At 44.4% G+C, this 26,519-nt stretch overlaps 1 protein-coding gene across 1 annotated transcript in view; it reads left to right on the top strand.

The window, feature by feature from the left end:
* KBTBD3 (kelch repeat and BTB domain containing 3) overlaps positions 1-26,519 on the top strand; it is a 41,001-nt gene that overhangs the window by 1,544 nt on the left and 12,938 nt on the right. The window contains exon 2 of the mRNA XM_063444921.1: positions 22,215-22,447. Within this exon, the coding sequence (XP_063300991.1) occupies positions 22,224-22,447 (224 nt within the window). The 5' untranslated portion in view covers positions 22,215-22,223. The remainder of the gene's footprint in view (positions 1-22,214; positions 22,448-26,519) is intronic.

Consider the following 26,519-nt stretch of genomic DNA (forward strand, 5'->3'; position numbering starts at 1 on the left):
AATTGCTTTATTACAGATAAACTGAGAGTTTTAAAATACTACATTGGACACTTTGTATCCTGATGTTATTTTTAGTCCTGGTTTGCTATTTCAGGTTGCAGCTTTTTTTTCCATACAGAGAGTAAATTGATGTTTTAATGGATATTATTTCAATTGTGTTTAATAAAGCTATTTTGTTTTGATATATACAATCCACTTTGTGCAATTTAGTCAGCACGCCCCCCTTTCCTTCCTTTTTTAATTTTTTTAATTTTTTTTAATATCTTTATTGTTTGTTTTTTCCTGAACAAGTGCCCCTGGTCATTAACTTCTGTATGGTGAAGCGTTTTTATATGTTATGTTAGTGTTCCTTTAAAGAAAAAAAAAAAAAACGATGGCCGCTAATCTACAAGGTTTTGCTCCAGGGTTCTAATTGACAAATCTCAAACCTATACTGGGCAGGAATATGTGGGATATTCTCAGTGTTTCTGTATAAAGGTGAACAATCTTTTTAGTAAAGATTCAAGTCTGTTTTTGGTCCCCCATCTGGTTTAATCAGTTTTGAATAGATTGATACTGTTTATCAAGCAGTAAATACACGAATAAACATTTATTTTGTAACACAAGTTCTCGTTTTCATGTTTTTCTTTTATTTTTTATGACTGCTTCTAATTCCCTTATTCCTGTATGCACTATTGAATTACTGAGGGGCGTGGCTTGGAGGTCCGCGAACATGGCTGCCTAAACCGTGAGCTCCCCGCCGGCCTTGCACTAAACCTCACCGACCGCACAGCCAAACGCTCAAAATGGGGAAAACTCACCGCGCATCAAGCGCTCAAAGACCCGCAGACACCCCGAAAAGCACTCCGAACCCCTCCATGAAGCAGTACCTCGTGGCACAGGCGGACCCGGACCAACAGGCCTCAACTGACTCCACGGCCTCGGGCTTCTCCCGCCCGCGGTCCCCGCAGGGAGAACACACGCCAACGATCTCCCAAACCTCCACCCCTGAGCTGATGTCCATACTGCAACAACTACCCACAAAAGCAGATCTGAAGCAGGCGAACGCAGAACTCCGAACCTCCATCACTACAGAGCTCCACGCACTGCGAGAGGAGATACAAGGCCTCAGCCAGAAAGTGGCCCAGCTCGAAGCAGACAGCGATCACATGTCTGCAGCACAGGCAGCAAACACTGACATGCTGCAATCCCATACAAAGGTACTGCAGCAAATGGCACTTCATATTGAGGACCTAGATAACAGAGGTAGGAGACAGAACATCCGCATCAGGGGGGTGCCTGAGGGACTGGACAAGAATACCCCTATTCAAGCCACCTTGTCAGATCTATTTAACAGACTACTGGCCCGGCCGCTTCAGAGGCCTATAGGCTTTGTACGAGCGCATCGCGCACTTAGGCCCCAGGGACCCCCTGAAGGCCCATCCCGCGACATCATCTGCTGTCTGGAGAGCTTCCCCCTGAAAGAGGAGATCCTCCGCAAAGCCAGAAACACAGATAAAATCTTATTGAAAGGCTCGGAGATTCACCTATTCCCCGATCTGTCCCCAGCAACCCTGGCATACAGAAGAGCGATGAAACCCCTAACCAGACAACTGCAAACAGCCCAATTGAGGTACCGCTGGTGTTTTCCCACAGGACTGCAGGTTGCGACTCCCAACGGCCCCTTCATGGTCCTAGGAGAGGAAGATACTCAGGCGCTCCAGAAAGAGCTACACCTGCCACCGGAGACACTGCCCTGGCCGAACCCGCTAAATTTTTACACCTTTGCCCCCAGACCGCAAGGCATGGGCCCCTGTCCTCAGAGACTGAGACCACCTTGCACACAGACGACCAGACCAGTGGGGATGCCCAACTGAAAACAGCCACGCCTGCTAGGCGACTCGGCCTTGGGACTGTTACCCTGATACCGCAGGCATGATGTTAACTATGGACCTTACATCGGGGTGCCTCTGGTGCTCCACCACTCTATGAACGTTGATGTGCCTTTTGACACAGCAAGTATTGCTAGAGCTGCGGCTCCAGACAGGGGGGTAGGGTGGGCAGATAGGGGGACACTCAAGAGCTTGGAGGGGCTAGCTCAGGGGGAGGGGGGACACTCTTAACCTGCTTCCTCATCGAGGGTTGGAGACGCACACTGGGCCTTATGCTCAAGAGGAGAACGAGAGATATAGTATACCCCATCCGCCCGATGGCTAGACCCCACAACGCTGGCTCCCAGGAGCTCGTCATCAAGGCTGGGTTTTGCCCACCGGAGCGGGGGAAGGGAGAGGGAGGGAGATAAAATAGGGGGACAAGAGGGTGGGAGGGAAATGGAGACAAGGGTGGGGGGAGGGCCCCGTGACAGGCCACCAGGTGACCTACACGATGGAGGTACATGTGGGATCTATGTTGAAATGTTTTTTGTTATGGCTGACATACATGTTAAAGTTACTATTGTTCTTCTAAGGTGAGGTTGACATATATGCTTCATTCTTGATAGACTGTGCCGTAAGCCGGGGAGATGGAATATCCTGACTGGGTGGAGCCGCGAGAGGCCACAGTGGTCAGCGACGACTGATTTGCGAGCGCACTTGGTCCCCTGGGCCCTGCCCACTTGGGAATTCCGGGACTCCTTCGACTGCCCTACTGGAGTGAGCGACAAGTATCAGGTGAGCGGTTCCCCTCCGCCCGCTAATGGCCGGAGGGGCCCCTGCCCTCCGACGCTCTTTTCCAACACCGCTGATTACAGCGACTGTGTACATACTACCCCTGACCCTTTCCACCCCACTTACCCTATACTTCCCTGCACCCCCCTTACCCCATCCTAGCACTTGACCGCCGAACGGACAAGACAGCACTCATACACCCGACTGACAGGTCTCGGCCATGTCCACTACCCCAGCCCCCATAACGGTTCTTTCCCTCAACGCTAGGGGCCTAAACAAACCCGAGAAAAGATCGGGAGCCATGAGGGACTTCCTCTCCCAGAAGGCATCCATAGTGTTTTTACAGGAGACACACTTCAGAAAGGGGTCGCGACCCCCACTGACTAATCAGCACTATCCCATCGGATACTACAGTGACTTCCAGGGTGGGAAATCCAGGGGGACAGCAATCCTTCTTCACAAACGCATTCCGTTTAAAGAAAAGGGGGTGATGACCGACCCGGAGGGACGGTACATTTTCATAAAGGGGGAGATAGCAGGCTCAATATACACCTTCGCTAACGTCTACGCCCCAAACTGTAGACAATATCGTTTCCTAGCCCGGATACTCCGCACCCTTAAGAGCTTCACAGAGGGCGTGCTGGTACTGGGGGGAGACCTGAACGTGGCTCTGGACCCTAAGTGGGACTCCTCCCTGGGTCGCTCTCACGTCCCCACCCAACATCTTACAGCAATCAGGGCCCTTTTGGCAAGGGAAAGACTCGTGGACTGTTGGAGAGCCCTACACCCCGATGAAAGGGATTATACCTTTTATTCACACCCACATAATTCATACACCCGCATCGACTACCTCTTTATGCCACAATACCACCTACCGCTGGCACTTCGGGCTGACCAGGGCACTGCAACATGGTCGGACCATGCACCGGTGTCGGTCACCCTGAAGTCCCCGCTATTCAGACCCAAGATCTCCAAATGGAGGTTAAATGAGGCCCTACTAGCCAAGCCAGAACTGACGGCCGACATAGAAACTACATTACACGAATACTTCACACACAATGGTACCCAGACGTCCCCCACCATACGATGGGAAGCACACAAAAGTGTCGTTAGGGGGCATTTCATACAAAAGGGCGCACTCCTAAAGAGACAGAGGGAGGCACGCATGGCCTCACTACTGGCAGACATACAACACCTAGATGCCCTAGGCGACATTGCTAAGTCTACGGAGAGAGCTGACTACACTCTTACACTCCCAACACCACAGGGCCGCATTGCGCAACAGGGCTTTCTTTCACGTAAATGGTAACAAGAGTGGGAAACTTTTAGCGCGCATGCTCAATAAAAAGAGGCAAGACACTTACATTGACCGCATTCGTGACAAGGGAGGAATCCTTCACAGACACCCCACTAAGATACAGGAGATCATTAGGGCATACTACACGGAACTATACGCGATGCCGCGGCCACACACAGACTCACACATCCTCAGACTCCGTGACTCTATAGACGAATACCTTTCGGCCCATACACTCCCCTCCCTAACGACAGACGTAGCTGACCAGCTGGAAGAACCCATTACCCTTGAGGAACTGGCGCTTGCGATCAAAAGCTCTAAGCCCGGGAGGAGCCCAGGCCCTGATGGACTGCCACTAAAATACTACAAGAGATTCGCAGACATATTGTACCCCCCGTTAGTAGACATGTTTAATGCAATCAGAGAGGGACACGACCTTCCCGAGCACGACAGCACACATCACCATCATCCCCAAGGAGGGAAAGGATCGGGAACACTGTGGGAGCTACCGACCTATATCCCTCATCAACCCGGATCTTAAACTTCTGGCAAAGGTCCTAGCGACCAGACTCCAAACACACGTGCCCAGTCTGGTTCACGCAGACCAGGTGGGTTTCGTGATGGGACGTGAAGCCAGGGACAACACTATTAGGGCCCTCACGCTTATGCACAGGAAATCCGGGGTGGACTCGGGCCTTCTCCTGCTCTCCACGGACGCGGAGAAGGCCTTTGACAGGGTCAACTGGGAATATATGTTCCGGACGCTGGCACATATGGGTCTGGGACCACACCTTCGGGGATGGATTAGAGCCCTCTACTCCAAGCCGACCGCACACGTGCTGGTCAATGGGGTACTAACGGAGGCCTTTCCGATACACAATGGCACACGCCAGGGATGTCCCCTTTCCCCGTTACTATTTGTGTTGGCCCTGGAGCCATTCCTAAACACCATCAGACGCCACCCCGACATCACCGGCCTATATACAGGGGATACACATCATAAAATAGCCGCGTACGCGGACAACCTACTATTTTTTATCACTCACCCAGAGATCTCCCTACCCAACCTGGTGCAGGCATTCCGGGCATTTGGGCTCCTCTCGGGCTTGAAAATTAACTTTTCAAAATTTTATATCCTCAATATCAGTGTACCCGCGCATAGAGCCGACCAATTGCGTAGGAGTCATAATTTCCAATGGGCTTTAGACAAAATACGCTACCTAGGCACCTGGCTGACAGCGAACGCGACGAATTTATACTCGGCCAACTTCACCCCACTGCTGACCCAGTTTCGAAAAGAGATGAGGGAGTGGGCCTTCCCCCACATATCCTGGCTAGGTAGGGTGCAAGTCATAAAGATGAATTTCTTACCGAGACTGCTATACCTCTTCCAGGCTTTGCCCATAGTGATCCCGACATCCTTCTTCACGACACTCCGGGGAGCATTGGGGTCCTACGTTTGGGATGGGAGGAGACTGAAACATACATTGCTTTCACGACCCAAAGACAAAGGTGGTCTTGCCCTACCAGACTTCAAACTATACTACAAATCATGCTACCTGCAACGTGTGGTGGAGTGGTCCAAACCAGGGGTTAGCAAGCTCTGGAAAACAGCAGAGGAGTGCGATGCGGGCATACCAGCCGCCCTCCTCCCGTGGCTCCCCGCCAGGGGGTCAGGGAAGGAAACACGATACTCGACCTACACAAAAGCGACACTGATGGTGTGGCGAGGTAGTGTCGGACGACATGCCCTCTCCACATACCCGTCCCCACTGCTACCCCTGGTTCATAACCCGGACTTCCCGCCGGGCCTGGACCCGAGAGCCTTCAGGGCACTGGTAAACGACCCCCTGCCTCGCCTACGACACGTCTGCACTAGACGGGGAATGAAAAACCTGACAGAACTGTGTGGGGAGACCTCCCAGCCCTTCCTAACGCGTTTTAAATACGAACAATTACACAATTACATAAAGCTATTCCCACAGGGCCAGGCTCTCGGCAGAGACCTCACGGCCTTTGAAAGGCTGTGCTCTGACCCGGACCCTTTACCACATGGGGTATCGCATCTATACTTCCTTCTCCAATCACAGACACCAACTGAAACGCCTTTTTTTTTTTTTTTTAGTTCTTTATTTTTGATGTGCAGATGATTACAGTATATTAACGGTCGCCACAACAGCGTATTTCAATAGATCAATACAGATTGACAGTGGCATGAGGATTCACACATTTTTTATATATTTTTGTTAACCAAGCTTAACTAAACAGGTCAAGGATATGAGATGAACTAAAATACCGTGAAGTAGTAACGATTAGTTATCTGTTCTGTTCTGCTGTGCTATCTTAGTCATAGTATATAGGCACGGATTGCATACTAGCAGTAGTTGGTGGAGACAGTGCATATTGGAGTTATTACAACAGGCTTGTTATGCTTGTTAATGCCCTCCAGGGCGCAGTGAGTTTCCCTACAGTGTCATTAGTTGGCATATGGAGAACTATTAGAAACATATTGTAGCTTAAAGGCTTCATTTTAAACATTCTATGCACTCCTAAGTTTAATAGCATAACCATAAGCATTACTTTGGTCTAATAGATTGATCACTGGTAATTATGCTAGATACATTTCTAAACATGCTATAACGCCCACCAGCTCTCCAGGGCCATGCAAAGGAATAGCTGAAGGTGAGCTTATGTGCTAGGTGAGAGTCCAATACAGAATGTGCAGGCTAGGTCCCTTGGTGCTCTCAGCCGAGATCGATTTTGGTGGGACCGCCAGCTAAGGGTGCCAGTTCAGCCGATACCTCTACTGGGCAGGCTGGCATCCCGGACCGGTGGAGTTTGCAGGAGGGCGGTGGAGTGTAGGTATGTGAAAGGAGCTCTCCGGCCCCTGGCCGGTGTGAAGGCCAGCCCTTGCGATCCACAGCTTCGGAACCTCGAGACTGAGGCCGTGTCTACCCTCTGTCGGGTGCCTTGGGTGGACTGCCATCGCCAGCGACGGTCAGTGTTCCGGCGGTGTGGTCGGTGCCGTGGAGACTTTCTCCGGGTGGCCCTCGGCCAGGGAGGATGTTTGGGGCGGACTGTGTTAGCTACTTGGTGGGGTTTACATGATGGAGGCTGCATCTTACCCCCTTCCACGTCCCCCTCCACAGCTTTCACAGGACCAGGCTGTTTCAGTCTGCTGCGTTGCTCCAAACGCTCCCAAAACCTCTGAAAGATGCTGTCCAGTCGCTCAGCGTATTCGTCCACCGGGTAAGTGTCATGGAGTAGTTGCGCGGGCTTCTGCCCTAGGGATGCGAGCGCCATCTTGCGTGGCCCACTGGCTTCGTCGGTCAGGCTGCATGGTGCCACCGAGGTTTGTTGTGCTGTTTGCCCTGGGTTGGTGGGGACCGGGGTAACCCCCGCCGGTCCAAAGGGGGGGGAACGGGAAACCATGTTGTGGTCGTTACTTGGTATGACCGCGAGAGAGCGGCCGTCTCTCCCGCAGCTTCCCTGCTTGTCTCCTTGCGGCCTAGGCCGCACCGCCGAGCTCCGGTTTCTGTGGGCAGATTTCCACATTTTTGGCCCCAACGTGTGTCACCTCGAGTGCAGATCAGCCCCCAGATCAGAATTATCGTGTCTGGCGTGGTGAGTCTCTGCTAGGGCTTAGTTTGTTGCCGTCGCTGTCGGAGCTATCAGCAAGTGCGTCCGGCCATCTTGGGTCTCAGGCCCCGCCCCCTGAAACGCCTAATTTTATGGGTAAATGGGAGGAATCCCTGAACCAAACTTTTAGCGCCCTGGAATGGGAGAAGATGTGTAATATCATACACCACTGCTCCATATTCAGCAAGAGCCAAGAGACAGCTTATAAATTGCTCACACGATGGTATTGTACACCAGCCACAGCACATCACATAGACACGAAAGAGTCTCGCCTCTGCTGGAGATGCGAAAAGGTGATAGGCACACTCAGGCATATATGGTGGGACTGCGAACTGATACAACCCTTCTGGCACACTATTCATGCTATTATTACCCGCTTTTCGGACAATCCCCCACCATTTGAACCGGCAGCCATGCTACTCCACCACACAAACACCCCCACATCCCTACCCTTATGGTTTGCCCAAATGGAAGACCTCAGAGCCATAGAGGAACTCACTATGTACGTGGCTGGACCGCAACAGCAGACATACCTAGACATCTGGACACAGTGGATACTGACGACTGCGAAACCAGAATTCCAGACGATACTGACGAGTCTAACACCTGAGAGCCCAAGACCGACTGATACGGAGACAACACACTAACCCTACCCCTCCTTCCTTACCTGATCCTATCCCCCCCTGACCTCGATCCAACCAATACGCACCGACCAGAACGGTGCGGAGCCATACCCCAGTGCAAGAGGCCAAACTAGGTCGGAAACCCGAAAGGGATAGGTAGATGTTGCAGAAGTGATCGACAATTCCCATACATGATGCCAGGATACACGCTTACAGAGTCCGTATGACCCGGAATATACGTTACAGGTTAGGATTAGTCTTAGGCTTATACCATGATTGAAGCTAAAGATTTCATTGTTGCCTGGTCCATTAGAGAGGACCGCTAACTCCAGTTAAGGACCTGCGAGTCCAATGCTATTACGGGCCTGCGCGCCCAATCAACTGTGATATATCTTGTGTCTTATACTTTCTTATGTTCTGACACATGTTGTGTCCTATACAATTGATTTACATGCAACTAGAGACCTGCGAGTCTCAATCTGATCCGTTCGTATTGCAATAAAAATCATATTTACAAAAAAACAAAAAAAAACTGGATTGGATGTCAGTAAGATACAGAACTCTTTACCTCCGCTACAATTCTGTGTCCAAGATGTTAACGAAGACATTTATCTGGAAAGAAAGTACCACCAAGATACCCTACATAGTGTATTAGTTTATTGAACCAATTGCATAAAACAATAAAAATCAACCTCCCTTCTCGGTGGGAACTTACAGGTAAAGTGCCTACAAACTGGCACTATCAAAATAACTGTTCAGTTTATAATGCCCATCTTACTATTGAGACAAGCTGTGTCATATACCGTATATACTCGAGTATAAGCCGAGTTTTTCAGCACATTTTTTGTGCTGAAAACCCCCAACTCGGCTTATACTCGAGTCAGAGTCTGTATTATGGCAATTTGCATTGCCATAATACAGACTGGGGGGAGAGGGGTGCTGGCAGAGCTGTACTTACCTTTCCTGCAGCTCCTGTCAGCTCTCTCCTCCTCCACGCCGTCCGTTCAGCACCTCGGTCAGCTCCCAGTGTAAGTCTCGCGGCTCTCGCGAGTCTTACACTGGGAGCTGACAGAGGGAGCTGCACAGACCGCGCGGAGGAGGAGAGAGCTGACAGGAGCTGCAGGAAAGGTAAGTACAGCTCTGCCAGCACCCCTCTCCCCCCTCACTGAACTACCAATGACACTGGACCACCAGGGAAGGAGCCCCCCTCCCTGGCCAGCTAGCAAGCAGGGAGGGGGGACGAAAAAAAAAAGATAATTAAAAAAAAAAAATTAATAATAATTAAATAATAAATAATAATAAAAAAAAAATAATAATATAATTTTTTTTTAAAAAAATAATAATTAATAATATATCAAATGCCCACCCCAACCAACACATACACAAACACACACTGCATCACACACTGCATCACACACTCACACTTCATTCATATACACACACTGCACTCACACACTGCACTCACACACACTGCACTCATACACACACTGCACTCACACACACACTGCACTCACACACACACTGCACTCACACACACACTGCACTCACACATGCACTGCACTCACACACGCACTGCACACACACACACACACGCACTGCACACACACACACACGCACTGCACACACGCACTGCACACACGCACTGCACACACACACACTGCACTCATCCGCACACTGCACTCATCCGCACACTGCACTCATCCGCACACTGCACTCATCCGCACACTGCACTCATCCGCACACTGCACTCATACGCACACACTGCATTCATACGCACACACTGCATTCATATGCACACACTGCATTCATTATATACACACACTGTAAATAAATATTCAATTAATATAATTTTTTTAGGATCTAATTTTATTTAGAAATTTACCAGTAGCTGCTGCATTTCCCACCCTAGTCTCATACTCGAGTCAATACGTTTTCCCAGTTTTTTGGGGTAAAATTAGGGGCCTCGGCTTATATTCGGTTGGCTTATACTCGAGTATATACGGTAGTTACATAGCTGAAAAGAGGTATGTGTTGATCAAGTTCAGACTCTCACATCTTTCCAAGAAAATAAAGATACAAATCTTAAGATAATAATATGAATCTTAATTTTGTCGGACATAGCTCCTTTTAGTAGCAAAATGGGCGTTATTAACTAAACTGTTATTTTAGTTTATGCAACAACAAGAAATCAGTCATGAGTTATAACTACTAAAAGTAGTTCCACTCATTCGATATGTGCGCTTTGTATTTTTTAGTTCAAGCCTATTAGAGGAATTATAAATTAAGTTGCTACTTCAAGACGATTAAATCATTAATTGCGGAACATTTGAAAAACCGTGAGGATTGGCGGTTGTGCTGTTGCCCTCAGTTTACACATTGCAGCACCTATCTGAGATTACTTCCACCCAGCACTTGTTAACGGGAATTCACACGAGAGTAGAGCAGCCTACAACAGCTATCGTATCCTGTCCTTGACCTGTATCAGGCCAACCTGGTCCCCACTGGACCTCGGGAAGCCACCCACACTGCTAGATATACAAAGAGCTGCAGAATAAGCTCCCTTCCCCCCCCCCCCATATAAATAATACAAACAGCCCACACACAAAACACACACAGTGCTCACAAACACAACCCCACAAGCAGCCTCTCACATGAAATACCACAAGAATTCCCTCACATACACACCAAACACACAACGTGACATATCATCCACACACACAATTCCACAAGCAGCCCCGGTACACATTCATAGGTAACATACACAAAAAAACAAACCACTCATGAACATATACACTATAACAACCCACAAACGCACAAATACAATGCTACAAAGCAACTGCACCATAAATAACACATGCACAATATGGCACCTCAATTAAACAAAAATAGGACTAGCCAAGGGACTATAAGAATTGGTTTTGGCACAGTACTACTGAAAGGTTGCCTACTCCTGTTCTACTGTATGAGCCATTGCTAGGGAAACACAAATACAAAATTGCTTTCAGCATAGAGTTTGTTGCAGTTTGTGTGTTACTGTCAGTTGCATTGGAAACAGATGGTGTTTCATAAATCAATAGAAGTGGATGAGTTGCTGACGTAAATCAACAGATGAAAGTTATAATAAGCAGGAACAAATTAATTTTAGAGAAAGTAATAGCGCCCTACCTTTCTAGATCAGCTACACACTATACAGAAAGAACATAAAACAGTACTGTCTGCTGAATTAGATGTTCTAGATCTTTTTGAAACAGGCTGCCCAAGAGAACAATGCCTTGAAGACGAAGCTGGTAAGTTGTTGTTCTATCACCATTGGCATGAATTATAATAATTATAAATTATTCAGAATCCTTGTTACCGCACATACAGTGAGGGGAAAAAAGTATTTGATTTTGAACGTTTGCTCACTGACAAAGAAATGATCAGTCTATTCAAAAAACTAAAATCCAGAAAAACGCATTTTAAAAAAGTTGTAAATTGATTTGCATGTCAATGAGTGAAACAAGTATTTGACCCGTTCAACTTAGTACTTGGTGGCAAAGCTCTTGTTGGAAATCACAGAGGTCAGATGTTTCTTGTAGTTGGCCACCAGGTTTGCACACATCTCAGGAGGGATTTTGTCCCACTCCTCTTTGCAGATCCTCTCCAAGTAATTAAGGTTTTGAGGCTCACGTTTGGCAACTCGAACCTTCAGCTCCCTCCACAGAAATTCGATGGGATTAAGGTCTCGAGACTGGCTATGTCACTCCAGGACCTTAATGTGATTCTTCTTGAGCCACTCCTTTGTTGCATTGGCTGTGTATTGTGGGTCATTGTCATGCTGGAATACCCATCCACAACACATTTTCAATGCCCTAGCTGAGGGAAGGAGGTTCTAACCCGAGATTTAACGGTACTTGGCCCCCGTCCATTGTCCCTTTGATGCGGTGCAGTTGTCCTGGCCCCGTAGCAGATAAACACCCCCAAAGCATAAAGTTTCCGCCTCCATGTTTGACGGTGGGGATGGTGTTCTTGGGTTCATAGGCAGCATTCCTCCTCCTCCAAACACGGAGAGTTGAGTTGATGCCAAAGAGCTCGATTTTGGTCTCATCTGACTTTAACCCAGTTCTCCTCTGAATCAGTCAGATGTTCATTGGCAAACTTCAGACGGGCCTGTACATGTGCTTTCTTGAGCAGGAGGACCTTGCAGGCGCTGCAGGATTTCAGTCCTTTACGGCGTAGTGCATTACCACTTGTTTTATTGGTGACAATGTTCCCAGCTGCCTTGAGATCATTAACAAGATCCTCCCGTGTAGTTCTGGACTGATTCCTCACCGTTCTCATGATCATTGAAACTCCACGAAGTGTTATCTTGCATGGAGCACCAGACCAAGGGAGACTGACAGTTATTTTGTGTTTCTTCCATTTGCGAATAATCGCACCAACTGTTGTCACTTTCTCACCGCTGCTTGGCGATGATCTTGTAGCCCATTCCATCCTTGTGTAGGTCTACAATCTCGTCCCTGACATCCTTGAACAGCTCTTTGCTCTTGGCCATGGTGGAGAGTTTGGAATCAGATTGATTGCTGCTGTGGACAGGTGTCTTTTATACAGGTAACAAGCTGAGATTAGACTGAAAAGAGACATGTGTCCATCAAGTTCAGCCTTCCTCACATTTTTTGCTGTTGATCCAAAAGAAGGCAAAAAAAAACACAGTTTGAAGCACTTCCAATTTTGCAACAAACTAGAAAAAAAAGTCGCTCTTGACCTCAGAATGGCTGTCAGATTTATCCTTTGATCAAGAAGCATTTACCCTAAATTAAAAAATAATTTCCTTGGATATTCTATTTTTGCAAGTATGCATCTAGTTGCTGTTTAAACATCTGTACGGACTCTGATAAAACCACTTCTTCAGGCAGAGAAACCCATATCTTTATTGTTCTTACTGTAAAAAAACCTTCCTTTGCCTTAGACTAAATCTTCTTTCTTCCAGTCTAAACACATGACCTTGTGTCCTATGTAAAGTCCTGTTTGCGAATAGATTTCCACACAATGCATTTATATAATAAACTAATAAGGTTTACATTTGTTAACCTTTCTTCATAGCTAAAATGTTCCATTCCTTTTATGAATTTTGTAGCCCGCCTCTGCACTCTTTCGAGTGCCATAATAGCCTTCTTTAGAACAGGTGCCCAAAATTTCACAGCATATCCAAGATGTGGTCTTACCAGTGATTTATAAAGAGGCTAAATTATATTTTCATCCTGAGAATGAATGCCCTTTTTTATGCATGACAATACCTTACTGGCCCTAGCCACTGCTGATTGACATTGTCCATTGTTGCATAGTTTGTTGTCAATAACAATTCCCAAGTCCTTCTCGTGTGTGGCTATCTCTAATTCGCTTCCATTAAGGGTATAAGTTGCTTCTGCATTCTTGACGCCGCAGTGCATAATTTAGCATTTTTCTACATTAAATTTCATCTGCTATTTGACTGCCCAGTTCCCCAGTCTATCTAAATCCCTCTAAAGCAAGGTAATATCTTGCTCACATTTTCTTACTTTACAGAGTTTTGTGTCTTCTGCAAACACTGAAACATGACTTTGAATGCTTTTTTCAAGATCATTTATAAACATGTTAAATCGAAGGGGTTCCAAAACAGAACCCTGAGGGACACCACTTGCCACCTCTGTCCAACTTGCAAACGTACCATAAATGACAACTCTCTGTACTCTATTTTTAAGCCAATGTTCTACCCAAGAACAAGAATTTTCATCTAGACCGATTTCTTTGAGTATGAACACTAATCTATTATGTGGAACTGTATCAAACACCTTGGAAAAAAATCCAAGTAGATCACACCCTGATCTATACATATGCTTCATAGAATGCAATCTCTTCTATGGATGTTTCAATATTACATTTGATTTCTTCATGCACCTAGTTCCTAAAATTAAGCTACATTTGAGATCCATGCAACACCAAAGAGATTGAACACTCCTGATATTATTATATTAATATGTTAGTGATATTTTGCCAAAATTCCATTAAAGCACAATAAATAACCATATTAAAATGTACTTTAAAAAAAAAAAAAAAATTGTATTGCATGTGAGAATTGCAATTTAGACTGTATACTTTTAGCGTTTTCTTTTTAAACATGTCTTTTAATACATTTTTACTCTTTTACATCTTCCTTAGGGGCTTTTTCCACCCGTGTGTCTTGATGAGTTGCTGAAGATAGGAAATATTCCGCACTAAATATTTCAAATTGTGGACATTTGTTCTGTTTCACATACCTTTTGTACAGTCACAATCTTTATTTTCCCCAAATCTTCCCATGTCCATGCAGCCAAGGGACATGGTAGAATAACAACATATTACAGCAAGATGTCTTAAATGCCTTATGCCTATACCTGCTCATGCAGCCCATGCAAACTCTGAGAAACTAAAGTAAGAACTGTTGGGAATTCAAAGTAAATTGCAAATTTAAAGGGATACTCTCAGCACCAAAACCAATTCCAGTTTTGAATCAATGTTCCACCGAACAGTGCCCTTCTAAGTTGTGTAGAACCAAACGCAGGCGATCCTGGAAGTCCAGCGGTGTTCGGAAGTTTCAGTGTCCGAAAACAGTTCCATGAAGTTGACGACCAAACACCGCTGCCTGCGTTCGCAGGAACACGATGGCTGCCACCTTGTGGTCGTACATGCGAACAGCTTAACAGGCTTAACAAGCTCCCAGGTGGTCTCTGGTTCGTGCGGCTGTTCGACCAAACCAAACCATATAATCCCAATTGCACGAACAAAGCCTTTTAAAAGTATTTTAGCCAGGTCTATTGCAGGGGACCATAGTCCTGAGGCAGGAGGATGGCAAGCAGGCACCTCCAAGAACACGTGGCAGAGACATTTCTGCCACAGACCCATTTTCACAAGCATTAACTGTATGGGCTTAATGAACTGTGTAACGGAGCTCCCTGTACCCCTGGCTGGGTACCTCCACCAAGGACCGCTTCCTAGCTGGAACAGGGGACAAACCACAGCACTTCTGCCCCCAGTCGCCGTGGCTTGACTTAGGTCCTGGAACCACTTCCTCCTGGAGCCGAATGGGGAATTCGCTCTAGTTCGGTCCTGGGAGCTCTAGGATTTTCTCTGTTGAATCCTCCACACTGGAACAGTGATTAAAGAATAGCACTTTCCCCTCCCAGTAACCAGACAACACAAAGTTCTGAGAGTACAAGCTTGAATATGTTTATTGGCAGCCACAACTGGCCTTATATGCAGGTCCCCATGCAAGGGGCACTCCCCCTTGGACCTGAGAGTAGACCACAGTAAAAACATATCCATGATTACATTGACTCTCAGGTCCAGGACACTCCCATACAAAACAAGATAATCACTCCCCTGTGCCTGGGAGATAATTGAGTCAGGAACTGTACAAAACTCAATTATCTCCAGGCACAAAAAACACACATTTCCCAAACACCCCAAAAGTACCTTAGAAATACATAACCCTCACCCCTAAAAGTTACATCTGATACTTTTCCTGGAATTTCTAAGTTGAGACGCTGTTCTTATGTTATGTTTCTCTGTATCTAATAAATATTGTTTATTATACTAAAATGTAATAATGTAATCACTGATCAGCCACAACATTCAAATATGGTGTAGGTCCCCCTTGTGCTAGCAAACCAGCTTTAATGTGCCAAGGCAATGACTCTACAAGACCTCTGAGCATGCTCTGCGGTATCTGGCTCAAGTTGCGAGATGGGGGTCTACATGGATCAGATTTGTTGTTCCAGTGCATCCCATAGGTGCTCATTGGGATTGAGATCTGAGGAATTTGGAAATCAAAGCAACACTTTGAACTCTTTGTCATGCTCTTCAAGCCATTCTTGAACAATTTATGCAGTATGGCAAATTGCATTATCCTGCTGAGACCACTGCCATTAGTGCACACCATTGTCATGAAGGGGTGTATGTGGCCTGCTACAATCTCTAGATAGGTGGTACTTGTCAAACTAATATCCACATGAATGCCAGGACCCAAGTTTTCCCAGAAGAACATTGCCTTCGCTGACTTGCCTTCTTCCCACAGTGCATCCTGCGCACATGCACGCGGCCATCCAACAGACCTGTACCGGAGCTCCAATATCCAACATAAATATCTCTGCTGTAGACTCCTTGTAGCTGAGGAAGCAATCAAATATCCAAAGCAAAATCCCCCCAGTAACTGGATGACAGTTCTGGGTGTCAACTCATTTTTATTCAGCCACAGCTGGCTTTTATGCAACTCCCCATGCAAGTTTTTTATAAAATCATATTCCAGGGGTTTTCCCCTGGTGGACCGAGTGGGGACAAGGGACAAGTAAACCGTTCACAGACTCCTCCTCTGTGCCTGGGAGATAACTGAGTAAAAACAAATCTTTAAATTATCTCCCAGGTACAGAAAATATACAATATTTGTAAACAGCATAAAACACATTTTAACCCCTTAAGACCGGAGGGCGTACTATTACGTCCTTTTTAAAGCGGCTCTAAACGCCGCAGGGCGTAATAGTACGCCCTCCGGTTTTTAGTAACTTACCCGGTCGCCGGCGGTCCCACGCCGGCGATCGCGGTTGGGGGGACTCCCAGGGAGCCCCCCCGCGGCACATCTTCCTCCTCCGGTCCCTCCCGGTCATGTGAGTGTGAGGTCCTTGCTGTCAGGGCTCCGCGGGCAGCGGTGAGGGGAGGCTGCAATCCTCTCGCAGCACTCACCCTCGGTCCGTCGCCGCCCGCGGTCCCCTCTCCCCTTACCAATAAGCGAGCGGCGTCCTCTCCTCTTGACACGCCGCTCGCGTCCTCCTCTCCTCCTCCCATGTCTAACGCTGCACGCTGGGAGCCGGCACTATTATCTAAGCGCCGGGGTCACTCACGTGACCCGGCGTTAAAGCTACAGTGCAACCAACACAGTGGGGGGTATAGATATCCCCCACGTGTGTTTGTTAATACTGATTGGTGGTTAGCCAATCAGGATTCAGGCTAGGATTTAAATACTTACCTTTCCTGTCTATCTGTGCCCTGTTGTGGTCTTTGCTTTATAGTATTGATTCTGAACGTGTGCTTTCTGGTTACGTACTCTCTGGCTTGTTATACTGACTTTGTGACTTTCTCCTACCCTTTGACCTCGGCTTGTTTCTCGTTATTCTGTTTTCTGGTTCCCCTTACTCGGCTTGTCTCCTGACTATTCTGTGTGTGCTTAGCCCAGCCACTCTAAGGACCGGTACTGCACACTTTCTGTCTGTGTGTCTGTGTGTGTGTTAGCGTGTTGGGTTCCCCAGTATCGTGACACTTGCGAGGACCTCACAATCACATGGCCGGTATAGCTGGCTGCAGCAATGCCAGCAGGGGGACCAACTGTAATGACAGTTGGTCCCCCTGCTGGCTGAAGTCAAATAAAATAAATGTTAAATAAGTGTAAAAAAAATTTATACTTAGATCATATATATATATATTATATATATATGATCTAAGTATATATATACACATATACATACACACACATACACCGTCTAGGTGTATTTTAATATTAATATATATATAATTATATATATATATTAATATCAAATTACACGTAGACTGATACTGATTAAATATATATATAATTATTGTTATATATATATTTATAAATAATATTAAAAAAAAATATGTAAATACGTAAAAAAATAAAATAAAAAAATAATTAAAAATATTAAAAAATATATAGATGTGTTTTATTTCGTTCTAACTGTATTGTGATATTAATATATATATATTTATATCAAAATACACGTAGAACGAAATAATATATATATCTATATACATAAATATATACGTATATATCACTATATATATACCTATATATAAATAAAAATATTAAAAGAAAAAAATAAATATATACACATATGTATATATATACATATATTAATTCTACACATATATTTATGTAATAATTTTACATAATTAGGTATCCTAATTAATTACAATTAGCGGGACCTGCCTGACCACCCATGCCGAAAGTAGAGGGAATTTAATTTGCTAGCACTATATTTAACCCTATAACTTTCCAAGACACCATGAAACCTGTACATGGGGGGTACTGTTTTACTCGGGAGACTTCGCTGAACACAAATATTAGTGTTTCAAAACAGTAAAATGTATTACAACCATGATATCGCCAGTAAAAGTGACGTTTTTTGCATTTTTCACGCACAAACAGCACTTACAGGGACAATATTATTGCTGCAATACTTTTTACTGTTTTGAAACACAAATATGTTTTGAAACACAAATATTACTCTCCTGAGTACAACAGTACCCCTCATGTACAGGTTTTATGGTGTTTTCAAAAATTACAGCGTCAAATATAAGGCTTGTGTCAATGAGACAGCCACTAGAGGACATAGGGGGAAGGCTTAACCCATTCATAAACATAGCAGTTTCTCTGAAACTGCTATGTTTATGAAAAAATGGGTTAACCCTAGAAGGACCTGGCACCCAGACCACCTCATTAAGCTGAAGTGGTCTGGGTGCCTAGAGTGGTCCTTTAACGTTACCAATCTCCACTTGTTCCAAATATCCCATGCTGCTTTCGCAATTTGCGTAGTCTGATATTCCTTATTAAAGCAGCATTCATAAAGCCTCTGCTCATCCAATTCAAGGTATACCCACTCAATTTTAGGAATTTTAGAGGTTTTCCACGCTCGTGCAATACATCATTGACCCGTTAATACTACATGGAGAATTAATTTTTTAAGATGTTTAAGTATATATGGAGGGAGATTCAATAACAAAAGTGTTAGGGGATCATATGACAATTTAGTTTTAGTAATTTAGTTTAGTAATCTTGTAGAAAATTGTGTATCTCTCTCCAAAAAGGTTGGATTCGTGGGCATTCCCACCATATATGTATTACCGATCCATTATTATATTGACATCTCCAACAAGTAGGTACAGGGGTGTATTAGCCGCGAGGCAAACAAGGCATTTGCCTTGGGCGGCATTTTCCAGGGGGCGGCAAAAAAAGCCGCCCCCAAATGCCCAAGGCAAATGTCTTGTTAGCCTTGCGGCTAACAGACATGCTGGGCTGCTGCTGGGCGATCGGGCGGAACTGCCTGGCGGGCGGGCGGCCGGCGAGGGAGCACTTCCCCTGAGCTGTCTGCTCAGCTCCCTCGCCGGCCGCAGAGTGAGGCTGGGAGGCGGAGCCGGAATATGACGTCATATTCCGGCTCCCAGCCTCACTCTGAGGCGCGCGAGGGAGCTGAGCAGACAGCTCAGGGGAAGTGCTCCCTCGCCGGCCGCCCGCCCGCCAGGCAGTTCCGCCCGATCGCCCAGCAGCCACTGGACCACCAGGGAGGAAGAGACACCCCCCCTCCCCAGCATTCCCAAAGGTAAGGAGGCTGGGGGGGGGGGGTGTTAAATAATAAAAAAAAAAAAATGTGTTAAAAATAAATTTTAAAAAAAAGTGTTACAAATAAATTTTAAAAAAAAGTGTTACAAATAAATTAAAAAAAAAACGTGTTAAAAAAATAAATTAAAAAAAGTGTTAAAAAAAATTAAAAAAAAAATTAAAACAAATGTGTTAAAAATAAATTTAAAAAAATGTGTTAATGTGGGTGGGTGAGTGTGTGTCTGTGTCTTAGTGTGTGTGTGTGTGTGTGTGTGTCAGTGTTTGTGTCTGTTAGTGTGTGTGTGTGTGTGTCAGTGTGTGTGTCTGTTAGTGTGTGTGTGTGTCTGTTAGTGTGTGTGTGTGTGTGTGTGTTAGTGTTTGTTTCTGTGTCTGTTAGTGTGTGTGTCAGTGTGTGTGTCTGTTAGTGTGTGTGTGTCTGTTAGTGTGTGTGTGTGTGTGTGTCTGTTAGTGTGTGTGTGTGTGTCTGTTAGTGTGTGTTTGCCTGTGAGTGTGTGTGTATGTCAGTGAGTGTGTGTGTCTGCTAGTTTGTGTCTGCTAGTGAGTGAGTGTGTGTCTGTTAGTGAGTGTGTTTGTCAGTGAGTGAGTGTGTGTCTGTTAGTGTGTGTGTGTTTCTGTTAGCGAGTGTGTGTGTGTGTATTTAGAATGCGGGCGGGGGGAAAGGTTGGCTGGGGGTTGCGCGGGGGGAAGGGGGGGGCGCCTGAGTTTTGTCCTGCCTAGGGCAGCACAAAACCAGGATACACCACTAAGTAGGTAGGGTAGAAGGATACATTTTATGAATTCGTGCTGGGACCATATACCAGCTATAAATCATTTTCTTATTCTGTTCTATAAGTGAGGCTGATTTAACCATTTTCTTAGTCTTTATAGATATATCAGTCCACTGTTCCCCGGAAATCTCAATATCCAAATCTTCTACCCATTGTTTCCCAGGTGTAGCTTCTGAGAGGGGTGTATAATCTAATAATATTTGATAACAGGTGGAGATTGGTTTACATAGCGTAGATAATTTTTTATCAATGCATAATTTTTCCCATACTGTGAGTTGATCCATAATTATATCCTGGCATACAGGCTGTGTTCCTTGTTTGTGCATAAAAGAATGCAATTGTCTATAGGAGAATTGAGAGGTTAACGGAATGTCATAGTGATTGAAGAGTCTGAAATTCCTGTAACCTTGAGTTAGCATAAAAGTGAATTAAATGCGTAAGACCCCTCTCCCTCCATGGTTTTGCATGAAATGTAGGGATGCAATATGTGAGAGCTTCCGTAGGAGTCGCAAGGGAAATTAGTTGTCTACTTAACTTATATCTAAGTATATCCCAAATTTTTATTAACAAAGCTATCTGATCCGGAACTATTTTTAAAAAGGGCCGAAACTGTTTAGGGAGCCATAAAATATGTATAATATTATATGGTAACACCATTTGTTGTTCCATTTGAACCCACTGGGGAGGACTGTGATTATCAAAATGTACCATACCAGCCGCTAAGATAGATGCATAGTAATAAGTGCGGATATCAGGGACCGCTAGTCCCCCTGTCCTAGCTGGGGTAGGCAAAACATTTTAAAAAGAACTGCTTACTCTGGCACAATGAAAAGACCATGAACAGGGACAATTGGGAGTTCTGAAATCCCATCCAACAGAACTATTTATAACCAGGATTGGACTGAGACATGATGCCCACCTTGAATGATCCCCAGTGAGCTTTTACTTTTTGCTGGCTATAGATTCCCCCTCTTCCTCGTTCAGCCGCTAGCTGGTATCCATATTCTGTGCTATCTGTGTGGATAGGGTAGTTCCTGGGAACCCGTAATGTCATGCGAATACACTGGCACCTCATTTACAAGAGCTTGCTATGTCTTTCTCATTCAAAAAATCTTTAGAGGGCCTGGAAACTCCTGTGTTTAAAAAGTGCTTCAGAATCTATTGGTGCTATATAAATAATTGTATTTGTTAAAAATCCTCTCTTGCAACTGTCATTAGTCTAATACTATCCTTACCATTTTGTGTTATTTTACCCCACTCCCTCTAGCATGTAAGCTCATTGAGCAGGGCCCTCAACCCCTCTGTTCCTGTGTGTCCAACTTGTCTGGTTACAACTACATGTCTGTTCGTTCACCCATTGTAAAGCGCTGCGGAATTTGATGGCGCTATATAAAAAATAACATAATAATAATAATAATAATAATTAAAAGGATTTATTTGCAAAATGTGCCTGAAATATTGCTAGGATATGAATGATCCCATAATCAAATGCAACTTTATTCATGCTTTCAAAGACATTCTTATTCTAAAGTAACCTTCAATCCCACCACATGTGATTCATCTGATTGTAAGCATATTATTATTTTTACAAACACTACAAAATGGGCTGGAGCTGTAATAGTATATCAGTGTATACATACGTATCTCAATAAATAATCTGTAAAATATAAAAAAGGAAAGATAATGACGCAAGCAAGTAAGTACAATATGAGTTTTTGGTTTTAACAAAACAAAATATTGTTTCTCTCTCTCTTTTTTTTAATTCAGACTAAATTATGACGAACAGAGTAGTTGGAAAAACATCATAAATAACATGCTTCTTCTGTTTGTTTTATTTAGTATACCAATATGGACATACCACGCGATTCCTATGCAAATTCAGTATGCAATGGATTCTCTCCTTCTCAAAAGAAGGCGGTCTGTTTGTTGGTACAAGGTCATGGACAGGAAGTATTAAACGTACTGCAGGCCTTTAGAGAGCAACAGATATTTTTTGACTTCAACATAACTGTGAAAGATCAACTAATGCCTTGTCATCGATGTGTGCTGGCTGCAAGCAGTGACTTTTTCAGGTATATGCTTTTACATAATCAGTTTTTGGATTGCTGAATTGTTTCTATTTAACAATGTACGTTTGTTGGCCAATTATTTGTGGGCTGATGTTTTAGTTGTCTCTCCCATATTTTGACATGCTGGGGTATTCTTATGGAAGGCAGATGGGTAGATTCATGGAAAAAGAGGTTTTTGGGGAGGTTCTGCCCATGTGCTATTTGGGGTATCAAAATCTTCCGCTTTGCAAATGAAGAGAGATTTACGTCCGGGCCATGCAGTGAGGTTCCATACCTGGAACATCCAAGTCAAACCTGGTGGGGCTACAGGGATATTTCTGGTCTTACAGAATTGTTAACAAATCTATAGAATATATCTGATTTGCTGCTTTCTGGCCAAATCCCACTCTATTGCTTTGTTAAAATTATTTCCAAATTGTCCACATTTGATCATTCATAAAGCGGTAATTCCTAATGATATTTTTAAAAATGTGGTTTTGCTTACTAGAAACAAATGGGTATTACTACAAAAAGTAAATTCTAAATGACTAGAGTCAGGTATTATTTTCCTTCCACTATAAGCACCTTAAATACCTTTAATCAGACTCTTCTCTTTTTGACATTCATCTTTCAACAACATCAGATGGACAGTTTTACATCATTGTAATTGGATTGTTTTTAGTTGATTCGATTGATAAGTGCTTTTGTTAACTATTATCAAAGCAATAGAGTAGATCCCTGTTGGCCACTATATTACAGCGGTTTTGATGAAGAAGAGTATAATCCAGAGAACCATGATCTAAAACCGGGCTTTTTAATATCTGTTGTGGAGGGCTGGATTTTGTTGGGTTAATATGTTGGGGAGTTTAATTACCTATCCAATATTTTGTCCATAAGACTATTGCAAAGTTTACAGTTTTAAAATCAGCACAATCACTTTATAAATCCTGTCACTAGTGATGTCCCGAACGGTTCGCTGGCGAATAGTTCCTGGCGAACATAGCTTGTTCGCGTTCGCCACGGATGGCGAACATATGTGATGTTCGGTCCACCCCCTATTCGTCATCATTGAGTAAACTTTGACCCTATACCTCACAGTCAGCAGACACATTCCAGCCAATCAGCAGCAGACCCTCCCTCCCAGACCCTCCCACCTTCTAGACAGCATACAATTTAGATTAATTCTGAAGCTGCATTCTTTTTTTTCTTTTGTGTTTGTGTTTATTATACATTATCCTCCATAGCCAGTAACCTGTGTTTATTATACATTACCCCCCATAGCCAGTAACCTGTTTTTATTATACATTATCCCCCCGTAGCCAGTAACCTGTGTTTATTATACATTATCCCCCATAGCCAGTAACCTGTGTTTATTATACATTATCCTCCCATAGCCAGTAACCTGTGTTTATTATACATTATCCCCCCATAGCCAGTAACCTGTGTTTATTATACATTATCCCCCCCATAGCCAGTAACCTGTGTTTATGATACATTATCCCACATAGTCATTTATCGTTGGACCTAGACAGCATGATGTCTTAGGCCGGGCCAAGAGAGTGAGTGAGTGAATAATATAATATATATGTTCAGAAACATATTAGTAATATATGTAAATCGGGTTCATGCAAAGAGGGTGAAAAGGTATTAAAGAAAAACACACTTATTGCATCAAATTTACAAAGCCAAACTTTTAAAAGCTTTCGTCATTTCTTTCTCGGGATGAGGAATATATCGGTTGTAGACTGAGGATTTCCATCTGCCCAATCTTTTAATAATATGCACTGGAGTGTCAGTGTTGAAGGAGACCGAAGCTGCCCCTATTCTAAATGAAAGGCCCGAGACATGGATACAACCCAATCTTAGGAGTAGTGTTCTGATGTAGAAGATGAATTTAGCCGTAGTCAGAGGGATTCAGTGAGAGTAGTGGTGAAATGTGTGTGGCATGACTGAGTGTGGGTAAGTAAGAGTCAAGTATTTTAACTGGGCACTAGTTCTAGGTGGGATAAAGTTGTATAGCGGATGGATGAGTAGTTTGGTTCGTTTTAGAGGTTTGTAGAGAAAGTATATAGTGATCATGATTTTTAGCGATATCCAATATTTTTAAGGTGGTTTAAAACATAAAATGCTATATAAAATTTGTGGGAATATTGAATAGTCGTGTACAGTAAATCAGAGAGGGTTCAGAATATCGAACCATCGATCGGTAACCTGGATGAAGTAGGGGGTCTATCTGTTTTATTAAATACGCGGTAATATGCTTTTAATGGGATAGGACGTTAGGAAAGGTGTGTGATTGGGATAAGTGGTTGTGGCTGTATTTACCTTATCCTGGGACCGACCTGGCTCCTAAGCTTGAGCCGCGCGTGGCTGGATCACTCCTGCCTCCACACGAGCCGCATGCGGCTTGATCTTCTCTTCTGACTTAGCCGCGTGCACTGACCGCAGTGATCGGTCACGTGGCCCGCCTGGCACAAGGAGCACGGCTCGAGTCACGAGCTCGCTCTTAAAGGGGCAGTGGGAGCCAAAAGTTGATTCAGGTTCCCATTGGCCCACGTCATTCCAGCACCCCCACACACGAACGTTTTAGGGGCGTAGGCATGACGTGGGCCAATCACTGGTGTAACAGTAGTGTACATTAAAAAAAAACTAGAAATTTGACTGTGAAATAATAGCAGTCAGTTTCCTTCACACGTGTGCGTTTCAGGGCCTGCCAGGGCACAGTGTCACACCAGTGCAACTCATATCTGGTGTAACAGTAGTGTACATTTAAAAAAAAAAATACAGGGGGCTTGTTGTCACCTTTCGGGGGACCCTTGGTGTTGTACGTGGCTGTGTGGAGGAAGAGACCTTCAATGACATCAGTGAGGACAAGGAACGGGACATGGCTAGCTTGGTATCCAACCTTGTGCAAATGGGGAGTTTGCGGTTGTGCAAATGGACTGTTTGCGGTTGTTTGCGGTGCGTTAAACGGGGAGTTTGGTCTGTCACTGTGAAGCGGGTGTAACCCTTACACTACCTGATCGATACAACATCATACCTGATGTTTTGAAGCACGTTTATGGATTAAAACCAGACTCTGCATCAACTATGTAATTTTCCATGGGGGCATGCCACAGTCCAGGTGTTAGTCCCCTTGAAACAACTTTTCCATCACTATTGTGGCCAGAAAGAGTCCCTGTGGGTTTTAAAAGTCGCCTGCCTATTGAAGTCTATGGCGGTTCGCCCGGTTCGCCCGTTCGCGAACATTTGCGGAAGTTCGCGTTTGCCGTTCGCGAATGGAAAATTTTATGTTCGCGACATCACTACCTGTCACACAAACCAGAGGGCACAGGGCCCTAGAGATGATACCACATTGGGGGCCCCCTGCTACACCCCCAGGCACATTTATATTAGTGTTGTGTGCAGTGGTTGAGTTTTGCATGTGTGTGGAGGAGGCTGAATGATGTGTGTGTGTGTGTGTGTGTGTGTGAAACTGCGATACATTTATGCAAAATCAATTATGACCCATACAAACACACTGTGAAAAACTTCATTTGGAATACAACTGCAGATGAAATAATACATTTGATACTTTAAGATAGTTTGATTTATTGAAATAAATTATTTTAACTTTAGCAATCCTCTGTAGCAATATGCAATATGATTTGAAAATAATAAAGCATTAGCAAAGTTAAATCCTGCTTGGATTTGCTTTAACAGAGATAGCATTCAGTAGAAATAAATAAACATGGTAACTCCTTAATTAGGGAAATGTAATAGTCCATTAGACATCAAATAAGGAATTGGAAGAACAGGTTAGTCCTGAAGATCCTGAATTTGATAGTGATTATTGTCCTTTTAGACTCCAACAATTATGAATGAAACAAATTAGGAAAGAGCAATCAGCTGTAATGGTACTTTCAATAAAGCCCACATGCAATTATAGATTCCCAGAGGGCAGACATTAGTATCCACCTTTCCTTCCAAATAACTTTAAGGAATGATCCAATTATTAGTCCTATTAACTGAAGTATTTAGCTTAATTCCTTTGGATGATGAGAATGGAAGTCTTTTCCAGTATGTTAATGAGGATTGAGGATCCCTGCAGTATACT

Source organism: Pelobates fuscus, chromosome 1 (genome assembly GCF_036172605.1).
Source record: "Pelobates fuscus isolate aPelFus1 chromosome 1, aPelFus1.pri, whole genome shotgun sequence".
NCBI classification, from domain to species: domain Eukaryota; kingdom Metazoa; phylum Chordata; class Amphibia; order Anura; family Pelobatidae; genus Pelobates; species Pelobates fuscus.